This window comes from Mauremys reevesii, linkage group 1, assembly GCF_016161935.1.
Source record: "Mauremys reevesii isolate NIE-2019 linkage group 1, ASM1616193v1, whole genome shotgun sequence".
In the NCBI taxonomy this organism is placed as follows: Eukaryota; Metazoa; Chordata; order Testudines; family Geoemydidae; genus Mauremys; species Mauremys reevesii.
Genome location: NC_052623.1, coordinates 25,318,409 through 25,345,338, shown reverse-complemented (window position 1 = coordinate 25,345,338; position 26,930 = coordinate 25,318,409). Strand labels below are relative to the sequence as shown.

The 26,930-nt window shown below is 46.9% G+C and overlaps 1 protein-coding gene across 2 annotated transcripts in view; it reads left to right on the top strand.

The window, feature by feature from the left end:
* RAB30 (RAB30, member RAS oncogene family) overlaps positions 1-22,658 on the top strand; it is a 67,275-nt gene extending 44,617 nt beyond the window's left edge. For both annotated transcript variants that reach the window (XM_039535877.1, XM_039535868.1), the window contains exons 2-5: positions 7,919-8,019; positions 10,259-10,342; positions 18,387-18,570; positions 20,773-22,658. In XM_039535877.1, the coding sequence (XP_039391811.1) occupies positions 7,927-8,019; positions 10,259-10,342; positions 18,387-18,570; positions 20,773-21,023 (612 nt within the window). In that variant the 5' untranslated portion in view covers positions 7,919-7,926 and the 3' untranslated portion in view covers positions 21,024-22,658. The remainder of the gene's footprint in view (positions 1-7,918; positions 8,020-10,258; positions 10,343-18,386; positions 18,571-20,772) is intronic.
* The last annotated feature ends 4,272 nt before the right edge of the window (positions 22,659-26,930 follow it).

Below are 26,930 nucleotides of genomic sequence, written 5' to 3'. Positions count from 1 at the left end.
GTTCGATAACTGGGAGAAGGCCGAGATTTTTAACTCCTCATGTCTTGCTCATCCATGTTATTTTTTCTGTATTTCTTGCTCGTTCCATCCTTGCTTATTCACACCCTTTGTTTAATTTTAGTTCTGGTATTTAATCTCTTTGTTTTGTTCGCTTATGGCTTTGGCAACTGGCTTGTCTGGTTTCAGTTTTGGGTCATTATCTCACACGATTAGGCTTGGAGTCTAACAAAGAGGATCAGACATAACTCTAGGGTATGTTTGAGCTGTTTAGCATTCATAAATATAAATATGAGAAAGCTTCAAACAAGTTTATTTTTAAGTTTCCTGAGAAGATAAGTTTGAATGTTGGATGGCTTCAGGGAATTGGCAATGGGAGTCAGATGTGACCGGGTGAAATATATCCCAGGTTTTGAAGGACCGCAGGGATCTCTGGTCCAGAACCAGTGCTAAGGAAGTTTTTACTGGTCTGGAAAGAACTTGCATTGGTTTACCAAAGTTTTCTAGCTTGGGCAAGTCATGAAGCATGAAACATTTTAACAGTGGTGTCACACATTTAATTTTAAGAGGGATGTCAGTTTTTCTTGGTATTGTTGCTGTTTGTGACGGGGTCTGCTTATCCCGCACTAGCCCAGACAGGGTTAAGCCCATATTATTGGTAGTGGAAGTCCCACTTCCCAGGCAGGACTGGGCATGCTCCAAATGCTCTAGCAGTATAAAGGGAGGGAGTCCAGCTTATTCTGGGCTGGAGGCTGCAGGGGAAGGACCTGTCTGGGAAGCTCCTGCAGAGAACTAGCCACAGCCCCTGACGGCTCTGGGAACCAGAGCCTCCCTGGGCCCGCTTGGACCCCTGCAACTGGAGGAGCCACAGGAGGCGACTGGCACCACAGACCACGGAGCATGCGAAGCCTCGTGGGACACCTCAACATGGGAGTGTGACAGAGTGGTACCTCCCATCCGGGAAACCTCAGCATGTTTTCCCCCCAGCTTAGTCAGTGGAAAATTGCTCCGCCACTGTTAGGGCCCTGGGTCGGGGCCTGGTGGAGTCAGGTGGGCCCGGGTCCCCTACTGGGGCTGCCACACCCCTTGATGGGTGCCCCCCCATTGAACTCTGGCTGCTAGGCCATGCTGCCTTGCACCCCAAGGGTGGCTCTATTGACCTCTGGCTGCTAGGCCGTGCTGCCCCGATCCTAGGGGCCATCACCTGTGTTTTGGACTTTAGACCCAGAGCTGGTCATCTGGAAAGCCTGGGAGTGGACTCGTAGGCAGTGTGCTTCCGTAGGCAGTGTGATTTCGGGGGGGGAGGGAGCGTAGACCACCACACATGGTGGAGAATGTGGGCATTGACCAGGACCTGGTGAGAGGTCCGGGGGAAGAAATCTAGGTGACGGGAGCCCCACTGCCATCCAAGATGGATACTGAGAAGCTTCTAAAGTGGATGCTGGAGAGTCAGCAAGAGCAGACGGCCCAGCAGCGGCAGCAACAGGCTCAGATGATGTAGCAGATGGCCAGCAGCAGCAGATGACCCAGCATCAGGAACAACAGCAGCAACTCCTTCATGAGTTGGCTGCCCAGCAACAAGTACAACAAGAACGCCTGGTCCAGCAGGTGGCAACTCTATTATGCCCGCTGGGCGCCCCAGCCCCCACATCCACAGGGACAGGATCCTGCTTGACCACGGGCCGTGGCCCAATGGGTGCAGGACCACTGTTGGAGATGGTTGGACCCGGAAGGTTTGACTGGGCCCCAGGTGGCAGAGATGGTGGCGCTAGAACTATCTGGCGTCCGAGGGGGCCGAGGCACCAACCCGGGGATCTGGAAACATGAGCAGAGGGGATGGGCCAGGCAAGGGAAACCCACGGGGAGCGGCGGCCGGGAACCCCCGTCCATCGCCCGCCCCAAACTCACTAAGCCCCCCAGCCCCAAACCCAGACACCAGGTTGCTCGAACTCTGATTCAAAGTGATCGGCACCCACAAGAGGGACCAAGCCCGCCAAAAGAAGGCCCCAGGCCCCCGAAATCGCTGCTGGGAGTGTGGCCAAGAGAGGCATTTTTGGCAGGAATGTCCATTCATGGACTTCAGCTATGGGCAAGTCTGGGTCACCGGCCAAAGAGCTTGGATAAGAAGCCTGGGAAAGTTCTTGGTCCTTGTACAGGTCGAAGAGACCCCCACAAAAGCCCTTGTGGACTCGGGATATAGCCAGACCCTCATACAGGAGGGGCTGGTCCCTGACCTTAAACCCTCTGGTGAACAGATGCACTTACAATGTGTCCATGGGGATATCCGTCCTTATCCCACAGCCTCGGTTTTGCCACCAGGAGGAAGTCCTCCATGTGGGCATGGTCCCCAGATTGGCCTACCCCATTGTGCTGGGGCGAGACTGGCCGGAATTCAGGGAGATCCTCTGGAAGTATCAACCCATGAGCAGAAGGGACTACTCGGACACACAATGGAGGCAGGCCCTGGGGATGGAACATCTATGGCTAAGAAGGCACCTGCCAACCCCCGCGCCACAATGTACCCGTCCATGGAAGAGCAGGAACAAGATGTAGATTTTGTACAGTAGCAGAGAGAGGACCCGACCCTCAGTAGTGCCTGGGAGCAGGCCACCACCCCAAGTTTGGGGTGGACACACCTTTGAGACTTCCACGGGGCCCCGATTTGAGATCTGGTGGGATCACCTATATTGGATGATACAGGAACCACAAACAGCTGAGCCGCTCCATCATCTGTTGGTCCCCTGTAGGTTGCAACAAAGCCTCCTACAGTTAGCCCATGCAAACCCCTGGGCAGGACACCTGAGGCGGGAAAAGACTCTCCAGAGGGTGGCGTGCCATTTTTTTTTTTTTTGGCCTGGCATTCACCAAGAGGTCGGAGACTATTGTGCATCTTGCCCGGAATGTCAGCGGACCAGGCTGAAAGGTGTACCCCGGGCACCCCTGATACTCCTGCCAGTGGTCAGCATACCCGTGAACGCATCGGGATGGACCTGATTGGCCCCCCAGAAAGAAGTAAGACAGGGAATCAATTTATTCTGGTGATCATGGACTACACGACACGTTATCCTGAAGCTGTCCCCCTTCGAGCAGCCACAGTGCCTGTGATTGCTGCTGAACTCGTGAAAGTCTTCGCTAGGGTCGGGATACCCCCGGAGATCCTGACTGACCAGGGCACGAACATATCTTCTAAACTGATAGCAGAGCTGTGCCGCCTCCTGAATATGTGGACACTCCAGATGTCAGTCTACCACCTACAAACGGACGGTCTAGTGGAGCGCTTTAATGGTATCCTGAAGTGCATGTTGCGGAAATTCGTGGAGGAGAACCCCAGCCATTGGGATGCACTATTGCCAGCCCTGCTGTTCGCTATAAGGGAGGTACCCCAAACGTCAACCGGGTTCTCCCTCTTTGAACTCTTGTATGGCAGGCAACCCAGAGGGATCCTTGACCTCCTGAGAGAAGACTGGGAGGCACAAGAGACATGGGTACTTGGGACCACCCAGTATGTGCTACGCCTCCGAGAGCAGCTCTGGGCCCTAGGTGCTTTCGCCCAAGAGAACCTGATGTGGGCCCAAAAGACGCAAGAACGGCTCTATAACAGAGGAACCAATGTGCAAAGTCTTGACGCGGGGTGATTGTGTGTTGCTCTTGTTGCCCTCCACAGAGTCAAAGCTCCTGGCCAAATGGCAGGGGCCTTATGAGGTGACCCAGTGGGTTGGACTAGTAGATTATGAAGTCTGGCTGCCAGGATGACGGAGGGAGACCCGTACGTACCACATGAATCTTTTGAAGACCCGGGAGGCCTTGTTCATTGCCCCATCAACCCCGGACCTAGAACTTGAACTCCTAATGGGGGAACCCCCGGATCCAAGGCCAGCTATGCTTGGGGAAGGCCTCGCCCCTGCACAGCAGGAGCAAATACAGCGTCTCATAAGGGACTTCCATGATGTTCTATCAACCCGCCTGGGATGAACCAACCTTATGAGCCATCACATTGTGACAACACCCAGTCAGAGAGTGAAGGACGACAACAGACCGCTGCCCTGGAAGATGTGGGCTGCAGTATGACAGGAACTGGATACAATGCTTGAGATGGGGGTGGTCAAGGAATTGAAGAGTGAATGGCGAAGCCCAATCGTTCTGGTCCCAACTTAATTCTGTATTGATTTCCGGAAGGTCAACGCTATCTCCTGGTTTGATGCGCACACAATGCCCCATATAGAAGAACTCATAGAACAACTCGGGGGAGTGAGGTGTTTGTCAACCCTAGATTTAAACAAAGGGTACTGGCACATCCCCCTAACACCAAACTCTCGGGGGGGGAAGGGGGGCAGAAATGGCCTTTCTGATGCCATTCGGCCTCTTCCACTCTTCCACATTCAGACTACATGGGGCTGCAGCTACTTTTCAGCAGCTGATGAATAAGATCTTGCTGCCTCATGATCAGTGTGCGGCAGCCTATATAGACGACATTGTAATCTACAGTAGTAACTGGGAGGACACCCTACAACACCTTGCTGGGGTGTTCCAGGCTCTTAGGGAAGCCAGCCAACCCGGCGAAGTGCCATCTCGGGCAGGAAGTGGGGACATACCTTGGGTACATAGTAGGGGGAGGGAAATTGTGCCCCCTAATTAATAAGATACAAGCCCTTATGGATACACCCATGCCCAAGTTGAAGAAACGTAAGCCAATTTTTGGGACTGGCTGGGTACTATCACCGTTTCGTACCAGATTTCGTGACCATAGCCGCCCCCATTTTGGACCTGACAAAGAACTCTCAGTCACGACAGGTATGATGGTCTGACCAGTGCGATGAGGCCTTCAAGACTCTGAAACAGCGAGTGACACAGGAATGTGTCCTACGAAACCCCGACTTTTCAAAGGAGTTCATACTCCAAACAGACACCTCAGAGGTGGGCTTCGGGGCTGTACTCTCCCAGGAGCTGGAGGGGGAAGAACCTCCAGTACTGTACCTGAGTCGCAAATTATTTCCTTGGGAACAACACTACTCAACAATAGAGAAAAAGGCCCTGGCCGTGAAATGGGCTATTGATGCCTTACACAATTACCTGCTGGGGAACACCTTCAGATTAATCAGGGACCATGCTCCTCTCAGGTGGATACACAGCATGAAGGACATGAACCCCTGGATTATGCACTGGTACCTCACTCCAACCCCTACGACTTCTGTGTGTTTCATTGTCCGGGTAAGACCCACGTTAATGCAGATTTTTTTTTTCTAGATAGGGAGGGGAGAAAGAGGAGACAGACCACCCTCGGAGGTCCTTCTTAAGTGGGAGGGTGTGTCACGAGGTCAGCTTAGCCCAGACAGGGTTAAGCCCATATTATTGACAGCAGAAGTCCCGCCTTCCAGGCGGGACTGGGCATGCTCCAAATGCTCTAGCAGCATAAAGGGAGGGAGCCCAGCTCATTCTGGAATGGAGGCTGCAAGGGAAGGACCTGTCTGGGAAGCTCCTGCAGAGGACCAGCCACAGCCCCTGACTGCTCTGGGAACCAGTGTCTCCCTGGGCCCGCTTCGACCCCTGCGACCGGGGGAGCCACAGGAGGTGACCAGCACCACAGACCACAGAGCATGCGAAGCCTTGTGGGAGACCTCAATGCAGACACTGGTAGGAAGTGACCCAGGGAGGGTGACGGAGTGGTACCTTCCACCTGGGAAACCTCAGGGTTTGTGTGACGAGGAGGCGGTGTAGACCGATATACTGTTGTTTGTTACCAGGTGTGTAACACTTGCATAGTTCCACAAAACTTTAACATTAAAAATAACGGTTTAAAGGGACAAGATTCTCTGCTGTTCCAAGTTCTCATGCTGTGAAGATGGGGATGGAAGGACATCATGGAGCTTGTTATACTCTTCTTGGCCCTTGTGCAGGGTAGACTCAAGGGACCATCCACCAGACCTGAGCATAGTCACAGCAGATCTATAGTGAGTTATTGGCAACTGATGCTGTTTGGCCCTGGCAAAATGAGTTGTATATTTAATGAATCAATCCAGTTCATCTTGACCACTTGTGTATGTCACACAAATCACCATCCCATTAGTCACTAACTGTTGAAGCCTGCTGTTTTGTAGGCTTGGTGGAAAGGCCAAGGATTAACTAGATGCAGCAGCTGAGCCGGCTTCTCAGCTCCTTTGCTGTCATGCCTACCAAAAACTCCACAGTGGTTGGGCAGCCCTTGTGCTGTGACCAGTGCCCATCACGCAGACCAGTGTTGTCTCATTGTTAATTTGTTCTGCCCTTGTCTGTTGTATCTGCCTGTTGTCTCTTGTCTTATATTTGGGTTGTAAACTCTTTGAGGCTGGGACCATCTTTTTTGTTCTGTTTGTTCAACACCTTGCACAATGGGGCCCCGAGCAGTGGTTGGGGGGTTCCCAGGTGTTGCTGCAACACAAATGATAATCTCAGGACTGTTCCTTCCCGGTGGGGTGGAGGCATAGTGGCAGGCTGATGGGGAGGGGCTTGTGTTGCTCATACTGCATTTGTTTTTTGACTCAGCCCCTCCCCTGGGTCCACCCATCCAGGCCATATCCAAGCATTGCTATTTCTACCTGCATAATGTTTCTAATAGTCAAGCTCTTCCACCTGTTCAGATTCCCAAGATTCTTGTTCAGCCTTTCATCTCATGCCCTGACTGCTGTAATCTCCTCCTCTGCTGGCCTTGATGCCAACCTTATTGTCTGCTGAAAAACTAGGCACAAGGGTCATCTTCCTGTCTCATTACTCTGACCACATCACCCTCCTCTTTGCATCCCTCCACTGGTTCCTCCTCCTACCCCACCAAATACAGTTTAAGGATGCTTAGAAAGCCTTTCCCCATTCAGCCAATGCTCTCTCTGCTCTACTAGCTTATTAGGCCGTCAGCCTTGCCAATAAGGGCAGGCTTGATTGTCAGCTTCTCTGTTGATTCCCACACTGTCCCCTGTGCACGAGGAAACTTCCTGACAAAAATAATAAGCCTTACACCTGTTTTTAAAACCCTCTTTTAAAATCTTTCCTCAGCCATAGTGCCACCAAGTTGCTACCTCCTGGCATTACTTAAGCAGGAGGTGAGCTAAGATTTTGGCTTTATGCCAAACTCTGTTCATTTTATTGTTAGCTCATTTTCCTGTTTACTAACCCCCCCACCGCATTCCCCAATTTTTTTTCCATTTCATCCACTTGTTACATCCTGCCAGATGCAGATTGTGCGCTCCCTGGGGCAGGGATGTCTCCTGTGCCATCGGTCTGCACAGTACCTAGCACAATGGGGCCCAATTATCAGAATATGAACATTAACGTGTTCTCTTTCGAAAGAGAAAACTAGTGGCTTAGTCCAAACTAGATGCATTGGGAGCAAAACGTTTAATGAAACCTAGGACCTGTCTATCCGAGGCTTACGTAGTAGTGTGTGTAAGGCTCCTTACGGAAACTGAACAAGGCAGGCCCATAAACCAACATCTGTAATTCAGTACAGTTGGCAGCCTGAACACTGAGGACCCCGCTGAATGGAGTTAAAGTCCACACTCAGTCATCTTTTTACAACCGATTTTTTTTTTGCCAGGCAGCATGGCAAAGGTTGAATTGGCTCTGCAGGTTTGTGGGCATGCGGAATGCCTCTGTGTCAGGAAGGTAGGAGCCCTCTCACCGTTATAAGTGCAATTCCCTTATCTTATCAGCAGTGCAAACTCTGTAATGACCTTTGTCCTGAGTATTTGGAGGAGTAAAGTTCAGCAGTAACTAAACTGTTGTTGCAAGGGAATCTGAAAACCGCATTGATTTGTTAGTGGTGCCCTGCAGGAATATCACATGCCGGCTCCTGAGAGTAAAGCGACAATGCAGAGCTAGCACTCTTACCAGCTGGTTGAACCTCAGCTGATGCTTCCCCTTTGGCTTATTTATATTTCTCTTTCCCTTGCAGCTGTGTAAATGAGTATGGAAGATTATGATTTTCTGTTCAAAATTGTTTTAATTGGCAACGCTGGCGTGGGGAAAACCTGCTTAGTCCGACGCTTCACTCAGGTAGGATGTTTCTTCTCTTAATGGGGAAAATGCTTCGATGCGTATTGGGGCGGTTTTTGGTTTGTGTGCGTAAATCCATTTGAACGAGTAGCTGTTTCTAAAATAACTTGGAACTGAGGTGCACGCCCACAACGCAGATCAGCTAAAGCACTTTGTTGTGATACCAACATCCCCAGCACAAGTCCTGGTGCTGTAGGTCCTGCGAGGGGTTATGTCCTACAAAACTAGCCCCCTTGTTGGCAGATCTAGCTGAGAGAAAAACGAGGAGCCTATAGATGAGCATGATTTGGGTCACCAAGACTGAAGTACCCTCTTGCTGCATCCCATCGCTCTTCGACCCTGAACCCTGCAGAGGGCTGGGAAGCTTCCAAACTGCTGTCTGGATAGAGAAATTCAGTGTCTGGGATTGTCAGTGCAGCACCTTCCACCACACTCCCTTTAAAAATTAAGCTTTGCAAGCGTTGTAAAGGCTATTGAATGATGACTTTAAAAAGGGGGGTGGGGAGATGAGACCATATGTTGCTCAGCAAACCTCTCAACCCCTTGCTTTTGTTGTCTTCTGTGACCCATACAGCTAAATCCTTAAAATAGAAATGGGGGTTGGGTAAGTCCCTGCTTGCCTTGCAGAAATTTAAAACATCACAAGTGTTGGGGCTGATTTCCTTTTCTGTGCAATGATACTGGGGAAAAGGAGGGGCAGGATTTCTGTAACCGAGGTAAAGGGGAAGTTTGCATGATACTGTATGTAACACAAGTTATGGTTTCTGGGCAAGTTTCACTTTAAAGTCTCAGCACTTTTTCCCTGGGATTGGTTTTAAAAATAAGTCTCTGGAAATCTTAAACTCGCTCTTTTCCTCCCTCTCCAGCTGCAAGCAAATAGCTGGCAGCACTAGGGCTAAACTGTAAAATCTGCAGCCAATTCTGCTGCTTTCCAAGCTTTGGCTTGCTGCTGGTGGTAGCAGAGGCTAGAAATCAATGTGGCTTTGTGTAAGTCTACAGGCCTAGAAACCAATAATTGAAAAGCTATTATTGTTTTATTTATTATTTATATAATAGTACCACGAAACATACGTTGAAACCTCTTAACGTTGCTGCTGTCAGGATAACCACTGACTGTTCGTTCACTCACACAAACCTTTGTACAAGAATGTGAGAGTATTGCTTGGAAAGTGGCTTTCACAGAGTTGCAGGACAGTGCTGAGGAAATGGAAAGCGGTGATGACAAAATGTTCTCTTCTAATGATGCTCCTGAAGCTTTTGCCACCAACTCATTCCTAGGAACCAAGAAATTGACATGGTGAATCAGCTAAATGGCCAATCTAATCCGGTCCCCTGTCTCTGACATCAGTCAATACCAGATGCCTCAGAGGAGGGTGTAAACATCTATAGTTCTTTTTTCTTTTCTTCCTCCTCTTTCTCAATCCCCTTTTCCTCTATTTTGCCCTCCCCCTCTCTGCCTCACAAGTCAAGTTGTCACGTTCCTTACTCTATGCAAAATAACTGGAGTTGAACTGGAGAGACCTTTGTACAGCAAGAAACATGATCAGTTGTTCTTTTGTCCCAGGTAACATAAGAGTTGATTTTGCTGCCACTCCATCCATTGGATTCCCAGTGCACTCAGTTGGAGATTTGTGTATGGAGTAGGGGAGAGTCCAGGCCACCGTTAGCTAGGGCGGCAGAACAACTGATTGCATCTCCTGTGGCACTGAGGTCTCTCGGAATACCTAGATCATAGATTCTCAGGCCAGTCTGACCTCCTTTATAGCATGGGCCATAGAGCTCCCCCAAAATCATTCCTTCAGCATATCTTTAAAAAACCCCCATCCAGCCGTGATTTAAAAACTGCCAATGATGGAGAATCCACCACAACCCTTGATATTGTTCCAGTGCTAATTACCCTCATTGTTTAAAAAGTTGCACAATATTTTCAGTTTGAATTTGTCTAGCTTCAACTTCCAGCCATTGGATTGTGTTAGTTCTTTCTCTGCTAGGCTGAAGAGCCCATTATTAAATATTTATCCCCTATGTAGGTACTTACGGACTGTGATCAAATCACTCTGAGTTGTTTCCCCATCTATTGATACTTCTCTCTGATGGAAAAGAACTGTTTGGGGAGAGGGGAATAGAATTAAAGAGGAAGAAGGATGGGACAAAAACCTGGTGGGGATTCATCAGCAGGTGAAATCTTCTCTCTTATCTTACTGCAGAATCTGCTTTAACCAAACTGCTTTCTTTGTAGGGGCTTTTCCCACCAGGTCAAGGAGCCACTATCGGAGTTGACTTTATGATTAAGACTGTGGAGATAAAAGGTGAAAAAGTGAAGGTAGGAAACTACCATCTTGCTTCGTTGTGTTCAGGAGCGCATTTACCATGAAACTCCCCGTGTGGTGGCACAGGGCCCCCAGCAACAGATAGGAGGGCCCCCAAAATGCAGGACAAATATCATCTGACAACCCGGCGGCACAGCAGGGCTCAGGCAGGCAGGCTGCCTGAATGCCATGGACAGTGGCCCCACACTGCTCCCGGAAGCGTCCGGCTGCTGGCACATCTCTGTGCGCCCCTGGTGGTGGGGAGGCAGCTCCGCGTGCTGCTCCCACCCCGAGCAGCATACGGAGACCTGCTGTCCCGTCCCCCCCCCACCAAGGGGCGCACAGAGGCGTGCCAGCAGCAGGACTAAGGTGGCTTCCAAGTTCCTGCCCTCTCTGCCTCCCTCCCGGGAGCAGCACGGCACAGAGGAAGCGGCCGGCATGTCCCCACGGCCCATGTGGGGGGTGTCTCAGCACGCTGCCCCTGCCCCGAGCACCGACACCACAGCTCCCATTGGCCGGGGACTGCAGCCAATGGGAGCTATGGGGGCAGCACCTGCGGGCAGTGGTGGGCAGAGACCCCTGGCCCTCCCCGCCTAGGAGCCGGTGTCAGAGGGGTGTGTATGCCAGTCGCTTTGGGAACTGTGCTGCCCGAAGTAAGAACTGCCCCTCTGTCCCCCCACACACGCTAACCCTCTGCCCCAGCCCAGAGCCCTCACCCCCTCCCACACTCCAACTCCCTGCCTCAGCTCAGAGCCTGCACTCCTCACCTCCTCCCAGAGCCTGACCACCGCACCCCTTCCTGCACCCTAACCCCCTGCCCCAATCAAAGTACCTCACTTTATTTTCATTTACTTCCTATTACTTATAGGAGGAGGATGAAGGAAAAAGGAATAAAAAATGGGGGGTTGGAGAGATAAGAGAGAATGTTCTTTTTCTTGGCTGGGTCCCCGGGGGGGTCCCCCCCAAAATGAAGCTGCGCACAGGGCCCAGCTAACTCTAAATCCGCCCCTGGTTGTGTTACTGTCTGGGTGGAGGTGAACCATGCAGTATTCATGTCTCTCTTCGTAATCTGTGGTGGAAGCACTTGTCAGGTGTTTGAAGCTCTGTGATGACACAGAGGAGAGAGCGCGTGCATGTGGCCTTATTGCCTGGAAAAGTCTGGATCCTTGAGTCCTATTCCTGCCTCTGACTTGTTGAGACCTTGGGCAAATCATTTCGGTGCTGGGCCTCTGCTCATCTGTGAGGATAATAATAGTGCAGCTTTGAAGAAGGGTGTTGCAAAACTCAATCCATATTTGCACAGCGCTTGCGTATTAGGGATTATGGAAATGCAAAGAATTATTTCAGTTCAACCTCCATTTACTGAACTCCTGTTAATTCAGATGTGGTATGCGTTCCCCCGCCAGCTGTAGTCATTGCAGTGCTGCCCCTGCAGAGCTCCCGACGTTGACAGGTGGGCTCAGGGCAGGGGGTTGGGGTGCACAGGGGTGCAGGGTGCAGCAGGGAGTTCAAGGCAGGGGGCTGGGGTGCAGGATGGGTACAGGGTGTATGAGAGGTCTCAGGGCAGGGGGTTGGGGTGCACAGGGGGGCAGGGTGCAGCAGGGAGTTCAGGGAAGGGGGCTGCAGTGCAGGAGGAGTGCGGGGTGTATGAGGGGGCTCAGGGCAGGGGGTTGGGGTACACAGGGGTAGGGTGCAGCAGGGAGCTTAGGGCAGGGGGCTGCGGTGCAGGAGGGGTGCGGGGTGTATGAGGGGGCTCAGGGCAGGGGGTTGGGGTGCAGGAGGGGTGCAAGGTGGAGGCAGGGGGCTCAGGGCAGGGGGTTGGGGTACACGGGGGCAGGGTGCAGCAGGGAGTTCAGGGCAGGGGGCTGTGGTGCGGGGTGGGTGCTGGGTGGATGAGGGGCTCAGGGCAGGGGTTGGGGTACACGGGGGCAGGGTGCAGCAGGGAGTTCAGGGCAGGGGGACGGGGTGCAGGATGGGTACAGGGTGTATGAGAGGGCTCAGGGCAGGGGTTGGGGTTCAGGGGTGCAGGGTGCAGCAGGGAGTTCAGGCTGGGGGCTGGGGTGCAGGATGGGTACAGGGTGTATGAGAGGTCTCAGGGCAGGGGGTTGGGGTGCACAGGGGTGCAGGGTGCAGCAGGGAGTTCAGGGAAGGGGGCTGCAGTGCAGGAGGAGTGTGGGGTGTATGAGGGGGCTCGGGGCAGGGGGGTGGGGTACACGGGGGCAGGGTGCAGCAGGGAGCTTAGGGCAGGGGGCTGCGGTGCAGGAGGGGTGTGGGGTGTATGAGGGGGCTCAGGGCAGGGGGTTGGGGTGCAGGAGGGGTGCAAGGTGCAGGCGTTTGGGCTCCTAAAGCAGCTCCGGGTGGCAGCGGCGTGCACCAGGGCCAGGGCAGGCTCCCTGCATGCCTGCCCCTGCCCCGCGCCCTGAGCCCAGGGAAGCACTGTGGCCCCTGGGGGATGAGGGGGGCGGGGGGCTCCTCATGCTCTGCCCTTGCCGTGCCTCCAGGTACCTCCCCTGAAGCTCTCATTGGCCGCGGTTCCCCGTTCCCGGGCAATGGGAGCTGCAGGGGGCGGTGCCTGGAGGCAAGGGCAATGCACAGAGCCCTCTGCCCCCCCCCCCCCAGGGGCCACAGGGACATGGTGCTGGCCACTTCTGAGAGCGGCGCGGGGGCCACGGCGCCCCAGGGGGCAATCCTGTGGACCGGATCCAAAGCCCTAAGTGGCCGGATCTGGCCCGCAGGCCGTAGTTCGCCCACCCCTGATGTAGGAGCCTAGTTTTAGGCAACAGTTTTTGAAAATCTTGGGCCCATTCTTCTCTAACTTGGGAGTTTCCTGTTTCTCTCTTCCAACTTCTTTTTATACTGGAAAGTCACCCTGAAGGTTGTCAGCGAGGTGCTGGTGCAAACCTGTGTCTTGTGGAGGTTCTTTAGTAAATACTAAGCAGCTGATGGTAGCAAAATATGATCTGAGCACAGGCGTGAGAACCAGCAATCACCAGGGTGCTAATTCTGGCCCTGGTGACGCCCCCATTTTGCGGCCTTGATCAAGTGCCTATCCCTTTCTGTCTCCCTTTTTCCATCTGTAAATGGGGATGATCCTTACTTACCATAACAAGTGTGTTACCACCAGGGTTAACTCGATGTTGTGCACAGTGCTTTGAAGCCGGGGAGGGAGCAGCAGGAGAGAAAGCATTAGGTACTAAGGTCTTGCCTCCATTAGGGATTTTTGCACCCTGGGTTAGGTGACACTGACACAATCCTTGCTTTATACCAGTTTGGCACACTGGTGCAAATATCCTTAATGTAGACCAGCCCTAAGTAGTAGTATGCCACCATTGTACAGTGTAGAAGACTTACAGGCCAAGAATCTGTACAAAACAGACACAGCCCAGCCTATCCAGATAGGGTCACCTGAAACATTTGAATTTGTGTGTGTGTGTGTGTGTGTGTGTGTGTGTGAGAGAGAGAGAGAGAGATTAGATAGCTAGCTAGATCTGTCTCTCTCTCACACACACACACACACACACACACACACACACACACACACACACACACAACACCCTTATTTCAAGCAGCCTACAATTAGATAGGGTTGTATTATGTTTAGCAGTGCTATTGACAGGTGACATTTAGGAGTGAAGAATTCTCATGTTCATTCTCTATATGGTCCTGATCCAAAGATGCTGAGCCAGATTTTTCTCTCACACTGGTGTAAATCAAGAACAACTACGTTTAAGTCAGTCAGTGGAGTTAAACCAGTGTGAAACTTCTGTAAGTGAAAGGGAAAACTGGCCCTGCAGATTTAACTGCCAGTCACTACTTGGGGTCTGAAAGTCAAGCTGGGTTCTTTCTGCCTCTTGCACCAGCATTGGTAGTAAGAGATTCTGCAAGCGGAACTTAATTGATTTTTCTTGATGTGTGAGGCAGAACAGAATCCACCTTACTCTCCCACAGCTGTATTTGCTAAACAGTGCTAACGGGAGTAAATACTTGTATATTAGCAAGAAAAGCAGGTGTGACTCAGGCATGCAAAGTAGAGATATAAAAATGACATGTCACTCAAACTAGGGACTTCTCTGCCTATAAGCTCATTGCAAAGCTCCCATGTTGTGACTCCACCCACCTCCTTGCACCACTGTTAAGAGCTAAGTTGAGAGAACAGAATTATTTATAGGGCAGTTCTTGGTATTCAAGATTGCTTGGGAAAATGTCTTTAGAGCTTTTAGGATTGCATTCCAAAATCTGTACAGACAGACTTGCTAATGTGAGACTTCTTTAGAAATCATCTCAGTTTTGAAGAATAGCGAAGAAAGCTCAGGGAGAGACCTCAGTGTAAAAATCAAGACAAGGACATTCTGAATCTCTTCATATCCTTTTATGTGATACAGCGTATGAAACTCTCTGTGATCCAAGGCTGGTTTTTTGGACTTCCTGATCTTTTCCGACAAAATCAAAATTAAAAAACACTCAAGCCACACCTACTCTATATAGATCTGATTAATGCCTAAAAGGTTACAAAAATAACAAGTAATCTTGAATACATTCAAGATAAGTGGATAGCAGCTAAAGGGGTAATCAGGCATAACCCCAGTCCTGCAATCATTTAAGGATGTGCTTAACTTTACGCACAGGGGTGGTCTCATTGAACTCAACAGAATTATTCCTATCTATGAACTTAGAGATTGAGGCCTGAAGCAGAGGCACTGACTTCCCCAATTCCAGGGGGTGCTCGACTCCTGCTCCACCCCAGATCCCGCCTCCACCCCACTCCATTCCTTCCCCCAAACTGTCATCCCCGCCCAGCCTCTTTCCTGCCTTTGCCTCTTCTGCCCCTCCCCCACCTTTTCCTAACCCTGCTCCCCCCTCCAAGCACCTCCTGCTTGCTGCTGAACAGCTGATCACAGCAGGCAGGAGGTGCTGGGAGGGAGGAGCTGATTCACGGGGCTACCGGTGGGTGCTGAGCACCCACAGAGTGCCTACAGCCTGTAGGATGCTTCCCCAAGAAATAACATCCAGATAACTTTGTGTTCTCATGTGTAAGTCAGGCAACATCCTTTGATTTCCCTAGGAAGACCATAAAATGGGAAAATATAGATGGTAAATTCACTTACTTTGGCAGAGATAAGCTGAACAGTGATAAAAACAGACACACACATTTTGGCTGAAAGCAGATTTTTATCAATGAACACAAATTCTAGGGCTTTTCTTCTAACTTAAATATCCAGCAAGTGGGTTGAATGACAGCTAAATCCAATCACAGGCGCTTCTGTCCTGTTGTTCCCCAAAGCAGTTTCTTCCAATTTCAAAGTTCATCATGTTGGTGTGATAGAACATCCTCATCAAAAAGCCATTTTCAGTTCAGAGAGGTCATCCCTAGAATATCCTGCAGAAATACAAAGTGTTTACACATCAGTAAACTATTATTAAAGTAACCGAAACATCAAACCCACAGAAACAAAAACAAATTACAAAGACTCTGATTTTTAAAGCAGATCCACCCTGACACCTGACTTGCACCTGCAAGGAACTGTGCTTACAATTCTGCATCCCACTTTACTGCAGTTCTGAATACTTAGCTATCTAAACAGCATTTGCCAACAGACCAGGCAGTGTGATGCCTGAGTGCTGGGAATTGGTAACACAATTAATTTTCTCTCCACAAAATCAAAGGCAGCTTTTCAAAGTCAGACCCTAAGGCCTGGAATGAGATAATGGGCTAAGTGGGGCTCTCATCTTTCAGAAGCTAATATAATATAGATTACCTGTAATGCTGTGATTGACACAATTTAACTTCCATGTTCCCCTTGAGCTAGAATCTTTTAAGTTTTGTTCACTCTGTCGTGGTCTGCTAAGTACAGGAAAAATTCCCATTGACTTTAACTTTTCCACCAAAGATCACCAAAACGTTGATCTTTCTGATCAGATTTCAACCATTCAGATGTTCAGATATGGTGATAGGCACTTTAAAAACCAAAGCCTGGAATAGAGAAGTGCCCCATTGAGTTAAAATATTGAAATTTGAGACATTATGAATCATTGACCACATCTAAACAAAATTGGCTTTTATTCTAGATCCCCAAAAGTTCATCAGTTTAACAACTGATAAAAATTATACATTTTTGTTTCATGAGGCAGTTGTGTTTAGGCATGAGACCAATGATTTGGAGAAATTTTAAGGTCAACTGATACCTCTAGATTTACTTACTAGAATATAGTCAAGAAATGTATTGCAGGCGTAGGCAAATGTGCTGCAAAGGCAGATGTTGATGGCCAGATTCCTCCAAAAGATATTTTGTAATCTCAATATATGCAGCAGAAAGTAGCCCACTGTGTGCTTGTGGTGGCAAGCAACCAATGCACGGTACCCTGTACACCAGTGGCGGAAAGGAAATACGGCCACTAGCATTCTAGCATTACTATTATGAAGAGTGGCAGGAGATCATCCTTGTTTGTGTAGTGCAGACAGGACTTCCAGGTTTCTAGGCCTTTTCTCAGTAGAATATACTATGATCATGATTTCTACAGGGCCTCTACAACATCTCGTCTTTCAGTAATAATGTAACTTTGCTAACAAAACCTTCCTACATTTCTGCTAAGCCCTAGGAAATTCCTGGTAGCTCTGGCTGCATCTACCTTTCCGCATGTACTTATTTGGTTTTTTTGAGCTCCTTGCCAATGGCATCTTGCTACAGAGCTTCAGTTAAGAATTCAGAATCTTAAAAGCTTTGCATAGAGTGGAGAGGTAACTTACCCCAAACTTCAGACTGGGTTGAACACTGGTTCAGGTGTAGGCTATAGTGACTGGTACCATTTTGCTTAGACTGGCATTTCAGCAGATTTATTAAACCTCGGTGAAAATGGTTCTCTCATCTGAGCCATGTTTACATACCTTTTCCCCAGTTTAATACCAGATTAGCTGAACCACGTTAGAACCATTTTGAAATTGTTGGTTAATTTTCCCAGTGTAAACATGGGCTGCAGTGTGGGTCCTTTTGGGTCATGGTCCAATTAAGCACTTTTCTGTTTTAATGTGGATTGAGGTCACTTGTTATCTTGCGACTAATCTAAAATGCCATTGACCAGCGGACATGATTTTAGGGACCCAGTCCTGCAGTGATCGCTGTGTAGGCAGACCCGTGGTCGGACACAGAGCTCCCTACAGGATCAGGGCCAATGTTATTTTAAAAGCCCCATCGCCTCCCCCACCCCGAGAGGACGGTGTAAATGATAGTACTTTACACTTCTACTCTGTTACCTTTCAAGAGCTCAAAGAGCATCAACAACCCCTTTGATGTAGGTAAGTGGTTATATGCCCTTCCTTGCAGTTCCAGACTGGGGACAGACAGCAGGGAGGTGATCTGTGCAAGCCTATGCAGAGTACAAACCTTGAGATGCTTGGCTGAAAGTTCATACACAAGCCCACGCTGTTTGTTCTTTCTTATGGTTTCTCTCCTCACCCTCCTCCCTCACTCTTCATTTGAAACAGGAGAACTTCGTTTGCAGCTGGGGGAGATGTTTTGTCTTTGTTTTTCAGCTGTTGTCATTGTCCTCAATTCAGGGGGCATTTGTTTTCCCCCTGTAATGCCAGCATTAGAATCCCAAGCCAGCATGGTTTACTGCTTCCACTGCTTGTTGAAATGCTCACAGTCACACAGGGTGACCAGACTGCAAGTGTGAAAAATCAGGACTGGGGTAGGGGGTAATAGGAGCCTATATAAGAAAAAGACCCCAAAATCGGGACTGTCCTTATAAAATCAGGACACCTGGTCACCCTACAGTCACATGAAAGCTTCCAGACCTGCTGTGTCCAAGGGAAATCAGCTGGAATGCCAGCTGACAGAGTGCCTTGAATTTAAATCTTTAGATGCAGGAACAGAAACAAAAATGGGGGGTGGGGTGGAAGAGGGAGCCAAAAGAATTAAAAGTTACCTGATTTCCCATCATTGGGTTTCCCCTGAAAGCATCTAGGTGCTGCCGTGTTGCTAAGTAAAGGATGGTTTAATGCTTTTTAAAAAATATATATATTTTCTCCTACCCTTTCTCCCCTTCCTGTTGTGCCAAAAGCTGCAGATCTGGGACACGGCAGGGCAGGAGAGATTCCGGTCCATTACGCAGAGTTATTATCGCAGCGCTAATGCATTAATATTGACCTATGACATAACCTGTGAAGAATCCTTCCGATGCCTTCCCGAATGGCTGAGAGAAATTGAACAGTACGCCAGCAATAAGGTCATAACTGTGCTAGTGGGTAAGTGAGGACTGTGCTTTTATAAGAGCTCATTTCGCCAGGAGAGAATAAAAAGCCATGTCCATCTGGAGTTTGACTAGGGTCATTGGCAGATAGAGGTATTAGCAATGGAAAATACTGCATTTGTTTTATCTCATAGTGCCAGGATCTCCTCCAAATATGCTGGACTGGACACCTCTTGATGCCAGTAGGTTCTGTACCTATATCTCTGTAGAATCTTATTGTAAAGCCATTCACCTGAGTGACATTGCCAAGACAACTTCTGTATCTGAATGACTCCTCCAATACGTAAAGCCAATGCACCAATAATACAACTCAGAATAGCAACTGCTGCTTCTCAAAGTGTTGGCCGTCTTAAGCCAATTTAGCCCCATGGCTTTGACTGTGCCGCCGCAGTTTAGAAAGAGTAAATGGAGCTTTACACCTCTAGGTTCGCAGATCATATCTAAATAAGATTGGTAGTGGCTGAAAGCCGTTATGCTTTGATGGCCTTAGTCCTGTTGCAGTGGCAGGTGTCGGCATCACAAAAACTACCATTCCAATTGGCATTCTCAGCAGAGAGGCCAAAGACTCAGTGGGCATATGGAGCCTGGAGTGTCTTCCTCCTCTCCCTCATTACTGAGGCACAGTGCAGGGCAGTGAAGAAGAGCATGTGCTTCTGTCTCCAGGGCCATGAGGCTACACCTTTCACTGGTACTAAACCAGAATTTCACATGGATTTTTAGAGAATTAAAAAAATATATAAATGAAGAAAATGCCATGTTGAGTAATGTGCCTTTGCTTGAGATGAAGCAAATCCAGCCATCAGACAAGAGTTTGCTACCAGAAATGTGCACCAAGGTATACCCAGTGATGAGGCCTATTACCATTTTGCAATGCTGCACTTTGTTTTCCAAATCCGGTAGTCAAAACATCACTTTTCAGGGACTTGGTCCAGGGACTAGGTCTCAGCATAGCTGAAGAATGATGGAAAGGGTTAGTCAGCTGTTGGGTTGAATGGTTATTTAACAGCAAGCGCTCTCTGTCTGTCTCTCTCTCTCTCTCTCTCTCTCTCTTTTAAATAGCTTAACATTTAAAGAGTAGATAGGACAATTCTACAGAATAATCTGGTGTATTTAGTCTTTATTTGGATTTAAAAATAATTAAAAAGACCCTTATCCCAGACTCTAAGTGCCCTAATGCACACTAACAATGCAATCTAAAATGCATGGAGGTTCCGTGACAAGAAACCATTCACACTGTAGATTAAAGGTACAGTATATTTTATAAATAGTTTATAAAAGGTTAATAAACAATAATGTGCTAATAAATTGCTAGAATCCAGTAGGTTGCTTATAACCATCTGTAGCACCTTCTACTGAGGTGCTTATAACCATCTGTAACTTGGTAAGATGCTTATATACTCTAGTAATCACTTATTAACTCTCTATAAATGTAACTTAATATAAAGTATGTCCATGAACCATTACATTGTAGAGGAGAGGTTGTTGGATGGAAATGATGGCAGTGGAAAGGGATCCTTTCCTCAACTCCCACCTCTTCCCAAACCAAGTGCAGTTAATATCAGATTAATCATTAGTTGGTTTATTCCCTACACGAATGTTGATCTGTTCTGCCATAAGCTAAAAATAAAATCTCCCTGAGGGGGAGGGTTCCTCACCTCACCTAGTTCTAACAGCTTTCCAGCACCCATTCATTCCCCATGTTCAGTAACCATATAATGAACAAAAATCTGTAATTAAAACTGGAGAGCAGGTCTCTTTTTGAAGCTCATAATTATATGAAAAAAATATTGCATTTGGCGCCCCCACATGCAATAATTGACATTTTAAGTGCTCCTTGGAGCAAGAACCAGTGATTGTTCAATAGACATTAAAAGGGAAATCCTTTAATGCCAATTGATATTAAACAGGTGCATTAGCACTAAATTAATGCTAAATGGCTTGCGTGTTCTTGGGGAAAATTCCATGAAACGAGCTAATATTAAAAAGGCTTGGTTGTCTATCAGAGACTCCACTCTTTTGGGGACAGGAGAGGGAGCATTTAATTTTGTCGCTTTATAAGATGAATAGTTTGTTTAAAATAAAGAACCTAACGCGAGACACATGGTGACAAATGGTTCCTTTCTTCCAGATCAATTTCTGTTGGTTTTGTCTTACAAGTCAAATTAATTCCCTTTCTTAAAATATTGTATTAATGCAGGTAATAAGATTGATTTAGCCGAGAAAAGAGAAGTCTCCAAACAAAGAGCTGAAGAATTTTCAGAGGCCCAAAACATGTACTATCTGGAAACTTCTGCTAAAGAATCCGATAACGTGGAAAAACTCTTTCTGGACTTAGCTTGCCGGCTGATCAGTGAGGCAAGACAGAATACGCTTGTGAACAATGTGGCTTCCCCGTTACCAGGAGAGGGGAAAAGTATCAGCTATTTGACTTGCTGCAATTTCAATTAAGGGCTGGCCCAAGATCCACCCCAAATGGGCCAAGAGGTTTTTTGCTGAGATTTATCTCAGTGAAGGCAATTCCTGCCACTTTGACCCATCTGACTCACACCTAAGTCAGGTTCCGATCTTAAAGCATGGCAGGCTGGCCGCTCCACCTGCAGGTCAACATAGCAGAATATAATATGGTTTAATCTTTTTTGCAGTCTCTGGAGTTGGTTAGGAAAAATAGTTTGCACAAGGCGCTCATTCAAATCCAGAGCATGGGCTGCTACATCACTTTCTGTTGGAGATCAGAACAGCCTCCCTGGATGATACGGAAGAATGCAGGATCTCTTTTGCAGCACGCGTTTGGTCTTTTTAAAGAAAGATGAACTCAAAGCCTTGGACTATACAGTACTGGCATTCTTCCAGGCTGCCAGCCAAATGAATGCTTAGGATGTGTATATGCCCACAGCATCCTGATGCAGGACTCAATTGTATGTTTTGAATTAGTGTTATATCTCTCATCCGCAGGCACTTTCATGAACTTGGAATTAAAAACATATATATCAACATTTCCAAACAAACAACAGTTTGGAAAAAGATATGGATACCGGCTTAGTCACTCCGTTTGGTGCTAGTACTTCGGCTGAATATTTCATAGACCAAACCTAGTTTTCTTACATTACTGTCCTCTGAATGTGTAACTTAGAGTAAGTAGTGAAAGTATGCTAATAAGCACTGTCCATAAAATATCTTTACCTCTTTTTCTCAGCCTGAACATAGCGGATAAGAACTGTGCTTCCTTGATGTCAATTGTGGGGGTGAAAAGACTTTTTTTCTTGAGTCAAAAAAGCTCTGTAAACAGTAATTTCCTAATGTAATGAACTAGTTTTGAGAATACTGACTGATGGAGTTCTAAACAGATCAGATCTGACCAAAATATTGTGCTTGCACTGATCATGTATAAGGGTTCAAAGGCAGAGCACAGTTTAGATGGCAGCCCAGTGTGTTTGAGTAATGAAAGCTTGTAGTTACAGGTCTTGCTTGAGAAGCAAGCATACAATTTTGTATGTTTTTTTTAAGCTTAAGTGAAAATGGCAGCAAGTGGTGGTGTTAATCATTTTGTGTCTTACTCATCCAGTGATCATCTTATGAAACTGTACCTTGGAGAAGCAATTCAAGGTACCAGTTTGGCATCGACTCTGTATTATAGTAGCTTTTGGATCCATGACCATAGATTCATTTAATTTTCTTGTTACTTTGTACTCTAAGTCTCCGACTCCAATGTATGTATAATTATTTGCCTCAGCAAGTTCTTTATATAAAACCTCTAATGTGGAAGCACTATGGTATTTGTTATATTACACCTCTAGTGCCATGTTCTAATAATACATTGGACTTTACACATTGATGTTAAAGCAAAATTGGAAAAGAGGTTGGACGCATACATAGCAAATAATTCTTAAATGTTTGGTATCAGTTTTATTGACCTGAATGAGGCTAAAACTCTCGGTAACTTTGTGGCTGTGATACATTGTAACTTAGCATTAATCAGCTCGATATCATGTATTATTTGCTGAAGATGTTGACTGGCCTTTTGTATTAACATGAAAAAGCTGCCAATAAGTAAATCTTAAAAATAAAAATGGCCTTTTAAAATGCTTTGTCACATTTTCCTAAAAAAATTTTGGGCTCTATCATACTGTGCCTTTGATTTTCGATGGGAAGTGCATGTGTTGTGGATCAAGATAGCCGCTTTGTAATGCATATTTTCCTGCCGTCGCATGTCAGTTTTTTTCCCTTACAGTGTAATCAACAGGAAAATGTGTTTGACTTGGTGGTTTCTCTTGTGCTAGGTAATACAGTGAAGCCAGCACTAAGGAGCACCTCCAGGAGGGAGGATTCCTTTCAAAACTGACTTCCTTTAAAAATACCACTTAAATTTCCAATACAGTTTTGTTTGACCTCTTAAAGACCATCCAGTTCCTACATAGCTGATTTTGCAGGTTACTTAAGTGTTGAGGGAAATGCCCTGTGGGATAATGCTGCCATCTCACTAAAATACCATACTATTTTTTAAAAACATTCTTAGTCTTCACGTCCTGGATTTTTCTACATAGTATATCAATTGCTAAGGTAGAGGTACTCGATAAGGGTGCCAGAAGGAGTGGAGTGATGAAGGGCTACAGGTGCCACATTATGCTTGTTTTTCATGTCCTGTCGTCCAAGGATGAAATGCTCGAGTATTTTCCTCAAACCTCTCTTTTACATTGCAAGTCATAAGCAGTGCATTACTAGACCACTTTGTATTGTATGATATTAAGGGGAGGGGAGATTTTTATTTTCATACACTAAACACATTCTGACCATGCAAACCCCACAGTTACTACTGGAAAGAAAAGTATTTACGGTGCCTGTAAAGTGTCTTTTTGTTTTAAATTTTAACAAAAGGTTTCACCATCACATTGAGCAACATCAGAGCCAGTTGAGTAAGGAACTGGGAACAAATTAGCTAGGCCTTTCTGTGGATGCCCTTAACAGCATGCTCATCTTTTTAAGTGGCCAGTGTCAAGGATAATTGAAAGTAAATAAGGAAGTGTTATTTACTCCTTATCATAACACAAGAACTAGGGGTCACCAAATGAAATTGAGGCAGCAGGTTTAAAAGAAACAGAAGGAAGTATTTTTTCACAGAACGCACAGTCAACCTGTGGATCTCCTTGCCAGCAGATGTTGTGAAGGCCAAGACTATAACAGGGTTCAAAAAAGATCTAGATAAGTTCATGGTCCATCCATGGCTATTAGCCAGGATAGGCAGGGATGGTGTCCCTAGCCTTTGTTTGCCAGAAGCTGGGAATAGGCAACAGGGGATGGATCACTTGATGATTACCTGTTCTGTTCATTCCCTCTGGGGCACCTGGCATTGGCTATTGTCAGAAGACAGGATACTGGGCTAGATGGACCTTTGGTCTGACCCAGTATGGCCATTCTTATGTTCTTATAAGAAGTTTCTACTATTTAGGAAACGCATATTTTAAAAGTGAGTTAAGAACTTCTGTTCTCTAAGCCATTTGTTTTGCTTCAGGCTCTAGAGAATAACCATCTTATGATACAGTCCTGGCTTATAGATCCAACAGGCAAACTCCTTAGAGGGGAAAATGTTCATTTTCCTGGCTACAAAATAGTGTTGCATAATCGGAAATGCTGTGATTAATGGAAACAGGTCACCAAAACAGAGGTGGTAGATGACACGCTCACTCCTTTGTCTAGGCTGCTCCATTCTCTGAAGGTAAGTTGCTTGTGGTTATAGACTCCATACCTTCAGCATGTAATATTCAAAGAATTTTGTTTTTTCTTGGCCCATCAGTTCTGGAAATGATTGTATGTCTTTGGCATTGTGGATCTCCTTGGGGAAAAGGAGGAACTCGCTTTTCCTCCTCTATGCCAACCACAGTGTAACAGTCCAAAGTAGGAGCTGGTTAGAAAACCAGTTACTTTTTTTCCAATATTGAGAAATGCTGCCCAGCTGTAATCTGAGGTCATTTTAGAGACATTAGGCCTCTATTCAGTGTCTAGAACCCCTTGCTCTTATCCTCCAATGTCTGAGCCACATTTGTCAATTTATGGATTAAAGGTCAAACCTCTGTGCTTTCTCAGTTGTGACCCTTGCATTGATGTTGGTCCTGGATACACTGGTGCTGGAAGGCCATGTAAGTGGCTCCCCTTGAATCTTCCAATGGGGCGCTTGTAAGTACAGCCTAAACAATTATGTGAGCTACACCCAAATAAGACTGGTCTTAAAGCCTACAGTCCATCTGACGACATGGGTATTCACCCATGAAAGCTCACGCTCCAGTACGTCTGTTAGTCTATAAGGTGCCGCAGGACTCTTTGCTGCTTTTACAGTCCAAAGGAGGCAACATGACATCAAAAATGGTGGCAAGAGCAGGCCTCTGAGACCCAGGGTTTCGTAGATCAGGATGACACGAGAAGCTTCTTTCAAGCAACCAGGGCCGCTGAAGGAAAGCACAATGGAAATACTACAAATGCAATATCTTAACCTTACTCAGAGAAGCTGTGTTTGCAGTAATTGGATTAATTATGTTTAAATGTGTCCCACAGCTTTGGTGGAGCATCCGCAGGCATGCCTGCGGGAGGTACACTGGAGCCGCCGGACCAGCGGACCCTCTGCAGGCACGTCTGCGGGAGGTCCACCGGAGCCGCAGGACCGGCGACCGGCAGAGCGCCCCCCGCAGTGTGCCGCCCTGCTTGGGGTGGCGAAATTACTAGAGCTGCCCCTGCAAGCAACAAAAACTATATATGGGCCACGCTCCAAAGGCCCAACCCTCAAGAACAATGTGGCCATTAAACAATGCTGGAAGGAGCACTTTGGAGCCTACTAAACTGCGACTCCACGGTCTCTGAAGACACCATCGAGTCTATGCTGTAGAATACCTGAAGTGACTCTTTAAATCCCTTGGGCTGCCTATGCTATTCACTGCTGGGAAAACAGCTCTTGCTGTACCCTTTGCAATTGGCTCCTGCAATTCTGGGTTTAGTGGCTAATGGCTATTGAATTTATTTAGCATTGGTAAAAATGGCTGCAGGCTGATGTCCTGGCTGCAGACAGTCGTTTGCAAAGATAGAAATCAGTGATTCGTAATGTAGAAATGGCTGTGTGTGTGTGTCTGTGAGCCTTCATAATCTACTCAAGCTTTCGAGGGTTTATTTTGCACAGTGGGATGAATCATTAATATGTAGATGTAATAGTTTCCATAAACTTCTCAATGAGAGATTGGCAAACACCTGTGGAGTTGGCATTTGTGCCATTATTTCTGCAATGTTAAGAATATGTTTAAAGTCCAATGAGATACTGTTGGCAATAGATTTAATAAATAAATAAAATTTGGTTTCCACAACAGGAGAGCTTTTGAGGGGGAAATGTGTTGGTTTTTTTTTGTGTGCATTTCAATAGAGTGACAGCTAAACTTATTGTTGTTTAAAGGGGTATGTGTGTGTGTGTGGACTTAGTGAACTCATGCATCACCCATTGCTCTACACTTGCAGAATATTTCACAGAGATTCCTTTTTCATAGATTCTAGGACTGGAAGGGACCTCGAGAGGTCATCGAGTGCAGTCCCCTGCCCTCATGGCAGGGCCAAATACTGTCTAGACCATCCCGGATAGACATTTATCTAACCTACTCTTAAATATTTCCAGAGATGGGGATTCCACAACCTCCCTAGGCAATTTATTCCAGTGTTTAATCACCCTGACAGTTAGGAACTTTTTCCTAATGTCCAACCTAAACCTCTCTTGCTGCAGTTTAAGCCCATTGCTTCTTGTTCTATCCTTAGAGGCTAAGATTAACAAGTTTTCTCTCTCCTCCTTATGACATCCTTTTAGATACCTGAAAACTGCTATCATGTCCCCTCTGTCTTCTCTTTTCCTTATAATTGGCCTTCTTAGCAAACAGTCAGAGTTTACTAAGATTTCATTTTTCTTCAACATTTTGGGGCAGAAAGATGTCATCTGATAAGGTCAGCCAGAAGGCATGAATCTTAATATTCATTTTGAACCACACACATATCTCTGATCATGAAACCAGAAATATTTAAATGCATGCCATGGATTTTTAGCACAGTAAGTTGCATTACAGATGTTACTATTTCATTTTTCACAGCTATTGACAAAGAAAAACTTCAACTGGAGCAGCTCCAGTCATTCCTGTCAATCTGCAGAAACACCCTTTTTGCTCCTCTTTCATTTATGCTTCAGTCTTATTTTGCATCACAGATCACCTCTGAAATTGTAGACTGAGGCTTTCCTACTTCATTTAATCTGTGAGGAAAAGCTTTTGCTGCTAATATTTGAATTCATTAATATTTTGAGTCTGATTGTTTCCCTTTGTAATATTGCCTAACCAGCATGTT